Source organism: Pyrgilauda ruficollis, unplaced genomic scaffold, assembly GCF_017590135.1.
Source record: "Pyrgilauda ruficollis isolate IOZ18807 unplaced genomic scaffold, ASM1759013v1 scaffold3, whole genome shotgun sequence".
NCBI lineage: Eukaryota > Metazoa > Chordata > Aves > Passeriformes > Passeridae > Pyrgilauda > Pyrgilauda ruficollis.
The window spans coordinates 14,901,514-14,916,902 of NW_024524377.1; the positions used below are offsets into that span (position 1 = coordinate 14,901,514).

At 40.7% G+C, this 15,389-nt stretch overlaps 1 protein-coding gene across 1 annotated transcript in view; it reads right to left on the bottom strand.

Annotated features, from left to right (window-relative positions):
* The window catches only part of LOC121356590 (dipeptidyl peptidase 4-like), a 40,291-nt gene extending 26,361 nt beyond the window's left edge, over positions 1-13,930 (bottom strand). The window contains exons 1-9 of the mRNA XM_041473224.1: positions 13,842-13,930; positions 13,683-13,767; positions 5,517-5,606; positions 4,852-4,946; positions 4,654-4,728; positions 2,636-2,688; positions 2,461-2,533; positions 1,171-1,291; positions 599-759 (exon numbers count right to left, since the gene is read on the bottom strand). Of these exons, the coding sequence (XP_041329158.1) occupies positions 599-759; positions 1,171-1,291; positions 2,461-2,533; positions 2,636-2,688; positions 4,654-4,728; positions 4,852-4,946; positions 5,517-5,606; positions 13,683-13,767; positions 13,842-13,847 (759 nt within the window). The 5' untranslated portion in view covers positions 13,848-13,930. The remainder of the gene's footprint in view (positions 1-598; positions 760-1,170; positions 1,292-2,460; positions 2,534-2,635; positions 2,689-4,653; positions 4,729-4,851; positions 4,947-5,516; positions 5,607-13,682; positions 13,768-13,841) is intronic.
* Between the last annotated feature and the right edge of the window lie 1,459 nt (positions 13,931-15,389).

Here is a 15,389-nt window from a genome sequence, read left to right on the forward strand (position 1 = left end):
CTGTATTAAATATGAAACCCTCCCCACAAGGAGGAGGAACCCACAAGAGCACTCTGATTCTCACCCCATTCAGCCCAGTGCCAATTGTGCCTCGAGCAGTGGGCATAAATCACGTGGAGAGGAGGGGGAAGGAGGAGCTCCTTGCACTAAAACTTTCACTCTCACAGCTAAAACTGGAAGAGCTTAAAGAAACTCCTTTAGCAGATTCCTCCTCTTCCTCTCAATACAGGAAAATGCTAGATTAGCTGGAGATTCCATTATTAATACCATGCACAGCCCTAACCTAATGTACATCTGCCTAATGCTTTATACCAACTTAGCTTCCTGTGAGATTATTTATCTCAACATCTACTCACTACCTCTAAATTTTATAGTGAAACAACAAAACCTTAAATCATACTTTTTTTTCCCCTCTTTTTTCTTTTCCTGGAGATAATAAAATACTTTAACATTGCCAGATGCTGTTGACTTCAGAAAGAGTAATCACAGCAAGCTGTTGAGGAGAGACAGACAATATTTTCATTAGCAGGAACTGATTAAATGAGACTACTCTCTTAATGAAACTACAGAACAAACATGTTTATTAAATAACACAGACCTTGGGATATGGGATTTTAATGGTCTTTGGATACTGCAAGGTGTCTTCAGAATAAAAGGAATACTCTATAACAGGGACTTCTGTATCATTAAAGGATGCATATGCCAAAAAATTGCCATTTGGAGACCACCACAGAGCAGAATGGGTGCCAAACATTTCCTCTGAAAGAGATGCAAAAATATTTAAGTTATAATTGATAAGCCAGCTCTTTTATCCTAGGTGCTGTTCTCATTAGTTTTTAATAGGATTTTTTAAAATTGAAGTTCAGATACTAAATTGCAGACTGTTTGTTGGGGTTTTGAAATGAGACATTAGATCAATGTTTATAATCTATCATGTGAAGCTAATTCACACCAAAATTTCCACTGACACAATGCAAACTAGGCAAACTCATACATATTCTTAGATCCTCACACTAGTCAGGTATTTAGCCCAGATAAGGATGCATGTTTCTTTTAAAATACAGAGTTTGATTATTTTGAATTTTTCAGTAGTAAGGAATGAGATAACAATTGCAATAAACCAAAATTTTCACATAATAATGGAAAGTAAAACTTGCTTGATGTAGTTACCTTCATAAACCCAGTCTGGTATTCCATTGAAAATTTTATTTTCTTCTCCATTTTGAGTGATTTGCACAGCTTCTGCTGTTGGTGAAGCTTTTACATAAACATTATTATTCCAAACATATGCCTGCAAAACATCATTGTGATAACAATTACTATTACACTAAATCCTACTTCCTTTATTTCATCTACTGGGCAATTTACAAGAGATGACAAAAAACATCTTTAAAAGCTGCACTTCACTAAACAGCCTTGATACTTAACAAACTTGGAATTACTAATGCAAATACTAATACAGATCAAGGTGAGCAACATAACTTCAGGCCAAGATGGAAAAAACCAAATCAAATATGAAAAGTGACATGACTACTGTATCAAGTTTTGAAGATCTTGCAATTAATTTTCTCCCAAATACAAAGTTATTTTCCTTCATCAGGAAGGAATATTTTCTTTCAAAGAAAACTATCAGGGCTTTGGTAAAACATTCACTGGGGCCTCAGTGCTGCCAATAGGTCTGCAAAGATGGTACATTTCTTCAGCAGCACTCAGAACTCTAGTTTTTGGCACCTGCCTGCCTCCCTAATCACCCCTGGATTTCATCTCCAATAACTGAACAACACAGTTTTATTCCAGAGCCTTGCTCCAAGATGCAGAAACTCTTTTCAACTTCTTTTGCTTCTGTTGCTGGTCTTTATAATTGACATAATTTACAAATTTACTAAGCAATAAGAATAAATGAACACCACATTCTCCTGCAGCAGTCTTAATGCTCAACACAAGGAAGGCACAAGCCTTGCAAACGTGGTGGTTGGCACCATTGACATGGACTGAAGAGGAGGGGAGGAAGAAAACTGGGAAAGAGAACAAGACAGATTTTAATCCTCTAATCCCATTACATGCCTCCATCCTTCATCATTTTTTGTGTAATTAGGAGATAAAAATCACACAATAATGATTAAATAGACAGTTATAAGCTGTAGACAGACAGCTGATGTCTTTGAAAGGGATGAGCTACTGTCTGCAACTGTAAAAACACAAAGTTCCTGTGCATTTGTGCATTTCATGACTGCTGGGGCCACTAGTTACTTTCAGGAATGCATTTTCATTGAAGAACAAAACAAAACACACAGAGGAACTCTGGAATCTTTCCAGCTACAGTAGTCAATTTTGAAACTAGTTCAGCTACCTTACCTAGCAGTAGGAAAGTCCCAAAACCTCAAGGGTACAGACAACATGAGTTTCCATGTCATGTGTATGAAAATGACTCTATACAAAGTTTTATTTTTCTTTACTAACCAGTTTATGACCAACAGGTGACCAGGATATATACTGTGTATCATTAGGTAGAAGTCCATCATCTAAGATAGAACTGGAAAAACAAAAACAAAATGCAGCCAAGAGAAACTGGTGAAATGACATTTCAAGGCAAAATGAATGTTAAAACAACATTTTATGTGCAAAAATTACTGACCTGCTACTGAAATCATAGATGTGATATGAAGCTGTAAAGGAATGCCTCCACAACTGCAAAATAATTATTTAAATAGTAAGAAGATAAATTTCACCGGGTTTCACATCTCTTGCAGCTTGAATTACCCTAAAGCTCTCCTTGTGATTTTTATCAAGATAGAGAGAACACAATGAACATACAAGGCTAACAGATCCCTACGGGGTTTAAGAAAAGACTAAAGAATTTCCACTCTTCTGGGGTCATCACTTAAATACTATGACTGAGGCCATTGACTAATTAAGGACAGAGCTACAGATGCCAGAGATGCTGCAGATTTTCAGAAATCCTTGTAGCTGCATGGCAGACTATCGTCAGTGTGCAGTTAATCCTTCTCCTTGTGCTTTACTGGCTCATTTGCTGTTTCTGTCTCATTTTTCATGTTGTATTATTTAACTTGGCATCTTATTTTATAGTAGTTCTCACAAGTTCCAGCAGTATGTGTGTAGCAGTTCCTCCAGCACCAGGGTGACCTATTCCCATTCATATTGTCACAGAAATAAAACTCCTCTCTGAGAAATCTGCCTCTTGTGATCTGTATCACTCTGTGGGCACTTAACAGAGAGAAAGATGATGACGATGATAATGCACACACAACATTTAAACATGTTCACTTTGTGAGGCTGGTGAGGTTTGATTTAGCTCACAGCATTGACATGTTGCAATAATGCTCCCTTCTAAGAGGGTTCTTGGATATCTGTATGAAGATAAAAACCAACAACTTAGTACTACACAACCAGATGGCTATTACATAACAAGTGTCTACATCCTCATGATTCATTTTGTTACTCTTTCTTTGCAATAAAGATTAATAATAACAGAACTTTCAATCACACTGTTATATAAAGGTTAAAATATCTTGCTTCAGCATTAAAACAAAATTAACTCTTATGAATACAACAAATAAAATATTAGAGAGCAATAAATTAGAAGTAGAGGGGATGTGTAGAGTGGCTGGTAAATATTAGGCATTTTGTGGCCTCTAATGATGTAGTGAAGAGCCAAATAATTCTGAACAATTCAGAAAAACAAAAGATAACTTGCTTAGGAGGATCCAGCACAGAAGCTAAAATTGAAAAAAAAATGATGACTGAGTGCACAGACTGCATCTGGCACAGTTCAAGAACCACTCTGGGACTGGAAGGCCAGGACACGTAGACAGTGCTCAGTGACACAGTGCTCAGGTATTTGTACACTGCACAAGTTAGCACTGAACTTTTTACAAACAGAACTGGCACCTCTCTAGAAAAAAAGGAAAGTCAGACCAAGTCAGACCAAAGGAAAAAACGACCAAGTCAGTGGTTTCTCAGTGCACAAACGGCACAGCAAATGATCACCACCATTAGGCTTCTCAATTGGCACACAGAGCCAGGTTTCCATGCCACCTGGCATAAATGTGGGTTGACCTTTGTTGCACGGTTCAGCACCGTGCCAGGATGAGGCATTCTGCTGCAGGCTTTTCATGTGCTTGCTGACAGGAGGCAGCAGGGACACACAAGCCCACTCCAAGCACAAGCCTTCTTTGAAGCACATGCAGATTTTCATTCACCTCAGTTTTAAACTCTTACCTCCTACAACCACAATGTATAACCACATATATATATATAGCACACATATACAAGCAGATGTATACCAGCATATCTACTCATCACTTCTCCTTACCCACACAACTCCTGGGACAGCCATGCCTATCTACTCTCCTAGACTGTCTTCCCAGATAAACCATCCAGCCTTGTTCTCCTTGCAAGAACCCCACATTCACTTTTTATCCAGATGCCTTTTTTTATCTCGGGCAGTCAGCTCTCTTCTGCCAAGCTCACAGATAATATCAGTCTCTTCTCCTGCCTGCTCAACTTGACTGTTCCCTTACATTAATCACATTCATCCATCCTCCTGCATTTCCCTCACGTTCCCTCAGCCTCTCAGTTGTTCCCAAACCTTTATTTTCCAGTTTCATCCTCAGTTGTAAAGTGCACTTGTACCTTTGTATAGCTGTATTGCAGAAGAGCAAACTTTTGGTCAGGAGACAATGTAACAGTGCTTGCCTGGTACTCATCCTGTCAACAAAGGAAGGGCAAAAGAAACACATTAAGCACTGATTCCAAAGACTATGCAGTACAAAAATATGAAATCCAATACCTTTCCCAATGTCTGCCTATATCACATATAAGTCAACATACTAATGTTGTATTTGCCAGGATTACTGAGGATGTTCCGTTGTCAGCACTGATACACAGGATGTCCCCATTCTCTGTTTTGTGAAGATACTGATTTCCTAAAAGCACAAGAGAGAGAACAACAAAAAGTAAGTAGAATGCTCATCAGTTACTTCTATTTGCCCTTTATGCTTTTAAGCAGGAAATAAATCCCAAAAATCTGGTTAATGCTGTGTTTCCCAATTCTATAATGAAAGGAGGCTTATAGCACAAGAATGTTCACAAAATGTAGTCGTGGAGCCCACAGCATCCACCTCCCAGCATCTCTTTCCTTGGGGTACTAGGCATGCTTGGAAGGAAAAGCAGCCTGCATCTCCCTGGTCTCTGGCAGCCCAAAGCACAGGAAGCTGACACACCTCAGAGGGTATCATGCTTCTACCCTAAAGCACAGAAGTAAGTATGCTCTTTTAGCAGTAGGAGAATATAACTTGCCATGAACATGAGCACGTTTCTAAGGGAAACAAGGAACCAACCCTTTGAGTTATGTGCCATTCTATAATGGCACAATTAAATAATTTGACTTTTTTTCAGAAAACCGTAGTCACCTCAGCATGAGGTGACTGCAGGTGGTACATTGCTGAAGGTAGCACATTTTCTTGACATTCAAGTTGTATGTATAAATGAATTACCTGAAATCCACTCCAAATTATGTGTTTTATACTTATAGTCATTGTTCAAGTAATTCTGTAGAGTGTACGTTTTTCCTGAAGAGGTCTCTTCTGAAAGAAACAGACAGAAGAGAGATTCTGATCTTTCCTGCAAATTGTTCCACCCCAGCTTCTTAACCTGGCTACTAAGTGGAATTTTGTTGCTGGTAATTAAAGTGTTTTAGCTAACCATCTCTAAAGTAGTAGCAGTGGGAAGGCAATAAAACTTTATTGCAAAGCAAATTCAGCAAGCATAAAATAAAGGAGCGCCAGCAAGGTCACTCAACAAACTCATGGAAATGAAAATACCTTTTTGACAGTGAAAAACATTACCAGAAGACCTCTGGCTCCCTTACCTCAGCAAACATGTACTCCTCAAAAGCTGAGAAGTGATCTTTGTGCCTTTCTCCCCATGCTCACTCTAGGAAGTTCACTGCAAAGCCCTAGTTGCTAATAGCTGCAATTGTGAATCATTTGCTTTTCCTTAAGCTCAAATTTCAGAAATGCCTCAAATAAAAAAACCATAAAAATCTGAGAAGCAGTAAAATATTTAGGGATGGTCTAATAAAAAAAAAAATTAAATAACAAACACTTCCTGATAAGATTATGATGAAATAATTGATTAAATATTTATCCCTCTTTTGATGTGATTTTCACCAAGGTATCTTTAAGTTTATTTTTAGCATTACAATTTTGATGGGAAAATTAAAGCCAAGTAACTGGGTTAGTCTGAAAAGACCAAGTGAAACTTTAAATCTAGTTAAGCTAATGAGTTTGGTCATCAGCTTCAGCTGCAGCCAGCTTCTATGTAAAGTATTTTTTCTTACTGCTTGCAGTGAACAAGCCACTTTTTCCAAAGTGTGACAAGTAATAACAACAACAACTCAGTCCGTGAGTCTTTGTGATTTTTTTCCCCTGAAAACAAAGAGATTTTAAATTCTCTCCCTGCATCCTCCCTGACTTTTTTTTTTTTTTTTTTTTTTTAATGGAAACCTAAAATCTACCTTCATCTACCTGCATATAGCCTTTTACCTACAGGGTCCAGAAGGGAAGGAATTTTGATTTCAACTGGCTAAATCAAAAGACTAGAATAAAAGCAATCGATAAAAACACTCAAGTACAGACATGGTGACTGATCAACCAAGGTGCCAACCTGCCCCTATCAATCCTGAGACCCCAGTCCTTTGGATACTTTTAAACAGACTGCCTTCACTTTCCTTATGCTGAAGAAGAAAAAGACAGCAAAGTCCTTGGGGACACACACACACACAGAAAAACACCTCACAACAGTTTTTGCAGGTTCTCTTTCTGCAGGTTGGATGCCTGTGACATCTGGAACAGCACATGAAGACATTTATATCAGCTGTACAGCTTTTCTCTTATTTACAAACAGTAAGATAACTGTATATATACAGCACAGACTGTACAACTACCACTGCAAGAGATGTAGCAAACAATGATTTTAGCCTAAAATGCTCAGAAAAGGTTAAAAAATGCTTGCCCGATTCCATTTGAAATGTGACTCTTAAAAAAATTACTAGGCTGGATTTATTGCTCTTGAAGTTTCTGTGAGAATATTAATTTCTCAGGTTATTTATTTAACTGAATATTTAATTTGATGGATTATGAACAAGTGGGTATTTAATATTCATACACAGTTGTCTAGTTGGGAATATGACTTCTTCCTAATCGAGAAAGTGTCATTTTCAATCAGAGGGGCTTCAGAAAGCAACAAACTCTCTCTTGGAAAAGGAGAAGCAATTTAAGACAGGTGGCTGATGAACAGGTTTAGGGATTTTTCCAAACTGATGAATGTTTTTCTCCCTGGTGACATACATATTTTGCTAAGGTCTCATTACTAAAAATCAGGCCACTATTAAGATTTGTTGGCTATGTATAAAATTAAAATTTCATTTTCTGTCAACACCTTCCACATAGTATCTGAATATGAAAACACACGCCAAGCTGTAAGGGTACAGTCATAGAAGTTCTAGTTGAAGCATTTTCTTAATCTACAAGGTAGGCCACTACCAGTATATTCTTACTTATCCACTTTGTGCCACTGACCAAAGATATTCAACATACACTGAATTCCAAATTTTGGTTCTTATTGTTCAGATTCCATTCGAAAAGAAAGGTAAAACAGGTTTATTTTGACAGAATAAATTGCTGACATTCAAGAGCATTTTATTTGCTTTGAAGATGGTATACAGGTCAATGGACGTTTATATTTTAGCAAAACTGCTTCTTTCACTCTTAGGTTCCTCACAGAGGCTGCATTTTCTTGTTATTTTCCTTTTTCAACAATTCCACATACAGACTTATTTTTCTAACTCCAAATTATTAACTTCCAATGCTCAGTATTGGGGCCAGCTCTGTTTAATAATCTTTATCAATGCTTTGGATGAGCGGGTTGAGTTCATCCTCATTAAGTTCACAGACAACACCAGGAGTTGGAGGAGTGTTGCTCTGCTGGAGGGCAGGAGGGCTCTGCAGAGGGATCTGGACAGGCTGGATCGTTGGGCTGAGGCCAACTGCCTGAGGTTCAGCAAGTGCCAGATCCTACACCTGGGTTTCAACATCCCCAGGAAGTGCCATAGGCTGGGCAGAGTGGCTGGAAAGCTGCCCAGCAGAAAAGGACCTGGGGGTGCTGGTCAACACCAGGCTGAACACAAGGCAGCAGTGTGCCCTGGTGGCCAAGAAGGCCAATGGAATCCTGGCCTGTATGTGGAATAACATGGCCAGCAGGAACAGGGCTGTGCCTGTCCCCTTGTACTTGGCACAGGTGAGGCCACACCTCGAATGATCTGTCCAGTTCTGGGCCCCTCCATTCAAGACAGACCTGGAGGTGCTGGAATGTGTCCAGAGAAGGGCAACGGAGCTGGTAATGGGTCTGGAGTACAAGTCCTGTGAGGGGTGGCTGAGGGAGCTGGGAGTGTTCAGCCTGAGGTGAGGAGGCTCAGGGAGAATGGAATTGCTTTCTACAACTACCTGAGAGGAGGCTGTAGCCAGGTGGGGACAGGCTCTTCTCCCAGGCAGACAGTGACTGGACAAGAGGAAATAGCCTGAAGCTCTGCCAGAGAAGGTTCAGGTAGGACATCAGGAAGAATTTTTTCTCTGAAAAGGTGGTTAATCATTGGAAAGGAGTGCCCAGGAAAGTGTTGGAATCACCATCCCTGCAAATGTTTAAGAGATGACAGGATGTGCTACGTTTAGTTGATAAAGTGTTCAGTCAAAGGTTGGACTTGATGATCTTGGAGGTTTTTCCCAATCTTAATGATTCTATGATTCATCTCTACCCTGGTCTGACTCCTGACTCCTGAATATATGCATTTCCACTGTCATAATCATATACTAGAAATAGTTACACTATAATACCCCTGTTACAACAGTAAAACCTAAGTCCTTCTGCAAAGAAGTCTCTTAACCATCTACATAAGTAGTACTCATACAAAGCTGATAAACAATTCTGCTTGAATTTTGGAATTTCCTATTAATATGCCACCCTCTCTTAAGGGAAAAATTGAGTTGGTTTCTGTAGGTGTGAGGTGTTGACATTGCTTAACCCCAGCTGGTAACTAAGTACCACTCGCTTCCCTCCTCCCTCGCCCTCGGTGGAGATGGGGAAGAGAATCAGGAAAAGATAAACCCATAGGTTGAGATAAGAACAGTTAATGATTGAAATAAAACTAAATATAATACTCCTAATAAAAGTAATAATATATGTAATGAAAAGGAAAGCAAGAGTAATAAAACCCAAGAAAGACAACTGATGCAAAATACAATTTGCTCAACACCCACTGACCAATATCCAGCCTGTCCAGGCAGCAGTGGGCACCTGGCAGCCAATCCCCCAGTTTATATGAGCATGACATTATGTGTTATGAATACTCCTTTGGCCAGATCAGGTCAGCTGTCCTGGCCATGCTCCCTCCCAGCTCCTTGTGCACCTGTTTTCTGGCAGAGCCTGGGAAACTGGTGTCCATGACTCAAGAGTAAGCACTACTTAGCAACAACCAAAAAACGTAAGTGTGTTATCAACTTTATTCTCATACTGAATCCAAAACAGAGCACTGGACTAGCTACCAGGAGAAAATACCTGATTCCCAGCAAAAACCAGGACAAGTGTAAAGCAAACAAGAAGTTAACAATTGTGTAAGGTTTATGGTATGACACATCACCATACCAAAATGGAACCATGTTGAGAAATTACTTTTGGTATATGTCTTGGTTATTCCCCAGTGTCCAGGTGCATTTTCCTAATTTCCACGTGTAAATTAGTAAGAAAAGGGGCAAGAAATGAATGGACTTTAAACCATGGTAAACTACAAAAGCAGTAATATTGGAAGCTTTACTGCATGTTCACCACTACTGAAAGAGACAGGAAAAACCACATAAAGGGAAAGACAGGTGCAAGCATGATGTTCAGTAATAACAAGAAAGGGATACAAAAATTATAAAAATCAGAAAAGGTGAATGGTTATTGCCATTTTAAAGTGAAGGCAGAAGAGCAAGAATGATCTGCAATCAAAGCATGTACTTTAGGAGCAGTGGGAGAGATGCAAGGGAATCCTGGCCGATTCAGTGGTCAGAAAAGTGAGACGTTTCAGGCTAGCTTTTCCAAATCTGCTGTTTCCCCATTTCTCTTTCAACGTGTAAAAAAGTACTCTAACGCTTCCCCCCTCCTATGTACTCCAGCCCCCAGTTACTATGTGACAGTTAGAGACCTGATTTCCAGGAAAAAAAAAAAAAAAAAAAAAAAGAAAAAAAAGAGGTAAAAACTAATGTGCTGGCTCAGGCCAAAGGCTCACTTCATCCAGAATTCTATCCAATACCCAGGAGATAATACAGGATATTCAGGAGAGACCACAACCAAATGTGAGTGCTGTGATATCTCCTGAGCAGTTCATCCAAAAGGCACTCCATGGGGCTGCAGAGACTTCCCTGGAGGGATTTATTCATTAACTTGGTAAATCATAGCTCTGGAATCTCTCTCAAATTTACCCCATCTCATACAAAGCAAGGAAATAACAGCAGAAGTGTTCTATAGATACCAATCTACTGTTGATAATAGGGTTTTATATTATATTACTCAACATTTTAATTAGGGTAGATAACTGAGTTAAATGACAGTTACAGAAGTCAAGGACATGTAGCAGGAAAATGTGTCCATTCCCTATCTTTTCAGACTCACACAGAACTCTCAGGCACCTTAAGGTCATTAACTTCCCCAAGACCTGCTGTGCTCTTCCAGCCTCTCCGAGGCACATTTCTATCAAATGACCACAAAAGCTTCTCATTCAGTGAGTATCTCACCCTTAGAGAATTACACCTGTGAGTGTAAAACCTGGTTTGTGGACAGACAGCTGTGTGGAACCCTCACTCTAAGGCTGTCTACGACTTGCTCATGGCAGCAGAATAGCAACAAATACTGCACTGTCTCCTTCTTGCTCCCAGCATTGGCTGCTCATCCTCCCACTCCTGGGGTTCCTGCCCAGCTGTAACAAGACCTGCAGTCACAGAAGTGGTAAGGTATAGATGGACACGGAATGTTTCAATCTGCCTTTTGCATGGAAGGTTATAAAAGGAAAAAAACCAAAAAACAACCCAAAATTGTGAGAAATGTAAGCAGATTGGTGAATCATGAACAAATAGGCCAAATATTTTTTTTTATAAAATACTCATGCTTTAAGGATAACAACTTGTTGCTGTAGTCACCTGTTGGATAGCTCAAAGCACAACAACGCTTTGATCAACAGACTTCAAATACAAGCCCCAACGCTGTTTTGAAATTGAACTGTTTGATGAAAGTAGCCCCATGTGGTTATTAAATATAAAATGAAGCATCAAAATAGGCAGTGAGTCTAAATGAAATATGGAATTTTGTATAGAGTTTTGGCAGCAGACCCTCCAGGTAAATGGCTGCACCTCAAATAAGGGAACCACTCCACAAATTTAAGTCTTCACTATTTGTCCATGCTAAGTGTCTGCAAGAAGAGAAGCAGAAGTTCTCCTTGCGAGGCCTGCAGGTCAGCCAACAAGCCAGAACTCTGCTGGAGAGGCAAAATTCCACTACCTTTCACTGCACTGGAGAGCACTTATCAAACTAATTATGTGCTGCATGAATACTAAACTTATGAAATGAAAATACATTGAGAAGCATGGCAGGGAACACAGCTGCAGACCAAAGGTAAGAAATTCAAACTCAAAATTATCTGTTTATATCAATAACTGTCATATTCACTCCCTTGAATGCTTGAATCATTGGCATGAAATGAAAACTATTTGACTGCAATTACAGGGATTTTTATCAGAGCAGACTTTGATTTCACATAGTCACAGTCACATGAGCTGCTCCTTCCCAAAGCAGTTTTACCACTTTTCATTTTGTACTCAATCACCTGCATGCCCCAAGAGGCATCCCTAGCTGACTCGTGTCCTGTGGCTGTTCATAAAAGCCATATAATCAAACTAGTGATTAATTGTTCCAACCTATAAATTACTACTTTATGAGTACACCACCTGTACACTCTCACCTAGCAGAAAACATCTGTTTAGCACCCTGCAGTCAAAAATTCAAAAGAACTCCGCAGTTCCCAAACTACAATGGTCACAATTGTTCAGATGTTACTGCCGGCCTGATTTGTGAAGAGACAGGAAGTCAAGATTTTGAACTGGGACCACTCCACCTCAATCTTTATTTTACATAGAGGGACTTAATGAACTACCTGGGTGTGTTCACTATGCCTTAATTTGAACCAACAGTGAGAAGTCTGACACACTGTTCTACTCTTTTACAACCAAAGGACACAAGCCAAGGCTGACAGCATGATGGTATTCTGTGCATCGTAGAACAGAAATGCCTCTTTGAAGTAAAATTAATTTACTATGTAACTGAATGACTGATCTTGAATTGCAGCCACTTCTAGAGGAATAGAACTCCTATGATACAATTCATGAAAGAAGAAAACCCACTTTATTTACAGTAAGACACAGCACTGGCATCAAGATAGACAAGTACGAACTCTTCAGCAGAGTTCAGGCCTGCATACTGAATTCTTTCACTAGGTGTTATGCCTGCACACATCCATCTGATAAGTTATCAAGACCCTTTCTCTTGCTCTTCCCCACTTGTGAAAATCAGAGTATTTTTTGTCACCTCAAAAATCTGCTTTTTTTTGAGATAAGTGGCAAAAAAGCTGCCCAAAAATAAGAGAAAATAGACTGAGCATCCACTGATGGAAGTTTCAGCCTGGAAGGCATGTAACTCAGATATCTGGACTTTGAAAATCCAGTTCTGAATGACTGTGATATTGGCATTAATATTAATAGAGCTGAACTGCAAAACAGTTTAATGTAAATTATGCCACAGGAGCACCAGTGACACAAGCTCCGCCTCTTTAACCCACACGACAAAACCCCCAGCTTTGTGCACACATAAGCAATTTCCGAACACATCCTCAAGATCCACTTACACATCCTCACTATTCTGGGGGTGCACTTCTCGGACCTAGGTCTAGTCTAGAAAACCCTCGCTCAGAGTGTGCTGTGCTGGCTATACATATCACGACTGCTCAGCTGTTAACCACAAGAACACAAAATGAGAGCAGCTCTGTCCCACCAGCTGAAAGCAATGCATGGCTTGACCAGGATTTAATGCTGTTTCACATTAACATCCAGAGCTACAAGGGTGACCTGGAAAGTGCTAACTGGTCAGAGTCCAAACACTCATTCCAAACCTTTCTGTACTTTTCTGACCTCTGTAACTGTGCTGTTTATATAATTTCACTCAACGGTGTTAACAAAAGTTGCGCAAGCAAAGCAAATGAGAGGGAATATAATATTTTCAATACACTCTAGAAAAACTGAGTAATTGTCAGTATACTGTTGGTTCGAGAGCCTTTGGCGACAAGAACAGAAAATGGTGAAAACGACAATGCTTCTAATTATTATCAAGGCAAACAAGAAAAACAAGAGATTTTTCATTGCCCCCGCGCCCCCCACCCTCTCTGGTGAGAGGGCCGTACCTCCCCGTTTCCAGGACCCGGCAGCTGCAGCTCAGCAGACCCCGCTCCCTGAGGCAGAAACTTTCCGCACAACTTTCCCCGCAGCCGGCCCCGAGCCCCCTCCCCCGCGCCGCGCACTTACGGCGGGTGAGCAGCACCAGGGGCACGGTGATGACCACCACAACCACGGCGACCCCCAGGATCCCCAGCAGCCACTTCAGGAAGCTCTGCAAGAGAAGTGCCGTCAGCCGCCGGCGGCGCAGGCCCTGCCCGCGCTGCCGCCCCCCGTCCCCTCACGCACCGGCATCGCGGAGCGGGGCGCGGCTCCGCGGGCCCGGCCGAGCGCGCTGCGGCTCCGCAGCCCCGCGCTGCCCGCGGGGCTCTCCTCGGGAGCGGCGCCTGGGCGGGGGCTGGGGGCGGCTGCCGGGGAGCGGCAGGCGCTGGGCGTTGTGCAAGATCCCGGCTTTCTGCTGGCTTGGCGGCGGGAGCGGCGCTTTCTCCGTCGGTTCGCAGTCCGGCAGCGCGGTGACAGCTGTGCGCGGCAGAGCAGAGAGCTGGGACAGCGCGGGGATTTCTGTCGGAAATCAGATAACGGCCCAGAAGTGAAATGCCTTCAAACGCTGACGGAAAACTCCCAATGTTTTGATAACAGCGGCATTTTTTGTTGAGTTTCTGCTCTTTGAACTTCCCTTTCTGACAGTCAAGTCATGAAAAAAAACTGATAAAATTGCAGGAAGGGCTTATATTTATAGTTTTTGGCACTGGAGATAGATGTGTAAGTCTGCTAAGTGGGTCTTTAAATTAAGACCAGAAAATGGAAGTATAGGACAAAAGTTTAAAATTTAGTGAAGATACCCTTGTTTATGGCATAGAACAATTCCCTTTCCAATGAGAGTTTTGAGTATGTGCTGAGAAAGTAGGACAAACTGTTGGAAAAGACAGAATAACCTGTAAATCAAAACTGTAAAGCTTTTGATTGTTTAAAAAGCGGAGTCTTGCCAGTTATTAAAAAAACTGAGTTTCTAAATTATTTTAAGAGCTCTAGCCTCCAAAAAAATAATTGCAAGTCATGCTTTTTGTTTTATCCATGTTAGATTTTCCTCCTCTAATTGCAGAACACTAGGAGCTACCAGAGACAGATGCAGGTATTTTACGAGTTGAGAAATGTAACAGAAAAAGTATATGATCTGCTGAAGCAAGATTTCAAGTCAAGGGAAATAGCAAATGTTCTTAGTCTTGCCTTCAAAGAACTTGTTAAAGCTTTCAGAAAAGTTATGCTGCTTGCTCCTTCATTCTGCTTCTGCAGATGGAGCACAGCATTTAATATTTTACTGCTGTTTCTTAAGCAAACCGTGTCTGGAAGTGGGATAATAGCTTTTTGTGATAAAAAAGTCTCCTTTAGTAGAATCAAAGTGTTTACAAACATTAAGGATGTGTCTCTGTGGGAGCTAACAGACTTCATCTAGGTACAAACATGTTCTTGCTCGTTGTTGTGTACCATTCTCCTTGAAGGTAGCAGTTGGTACTAGTTACAAAATTATGCTGTGCTGGCTGTATTGGGTTACCTTAGGAAGGTGATTAATGTGCCCTGACAGTGGTTCCAGGTAGCACAGTGTACATTTACCATGCAGCATCCTACCTGCTGCAATTTCACAGCTTGCTAATCACTAATCTCTCAGTAGATAAGGCCACTTCTATAAAGTAAAATCACAGTGAAATGACAGTGTTTTACATTACCTTTCAAAGTAGTATCTCACGGTATGCTGCAAGATGCATGACCAATGTTTCAGAATGTCTTACAGCTCCACTTAAATATCAGTCTGCTATACAGTGCATCTGTTTGTCTTGT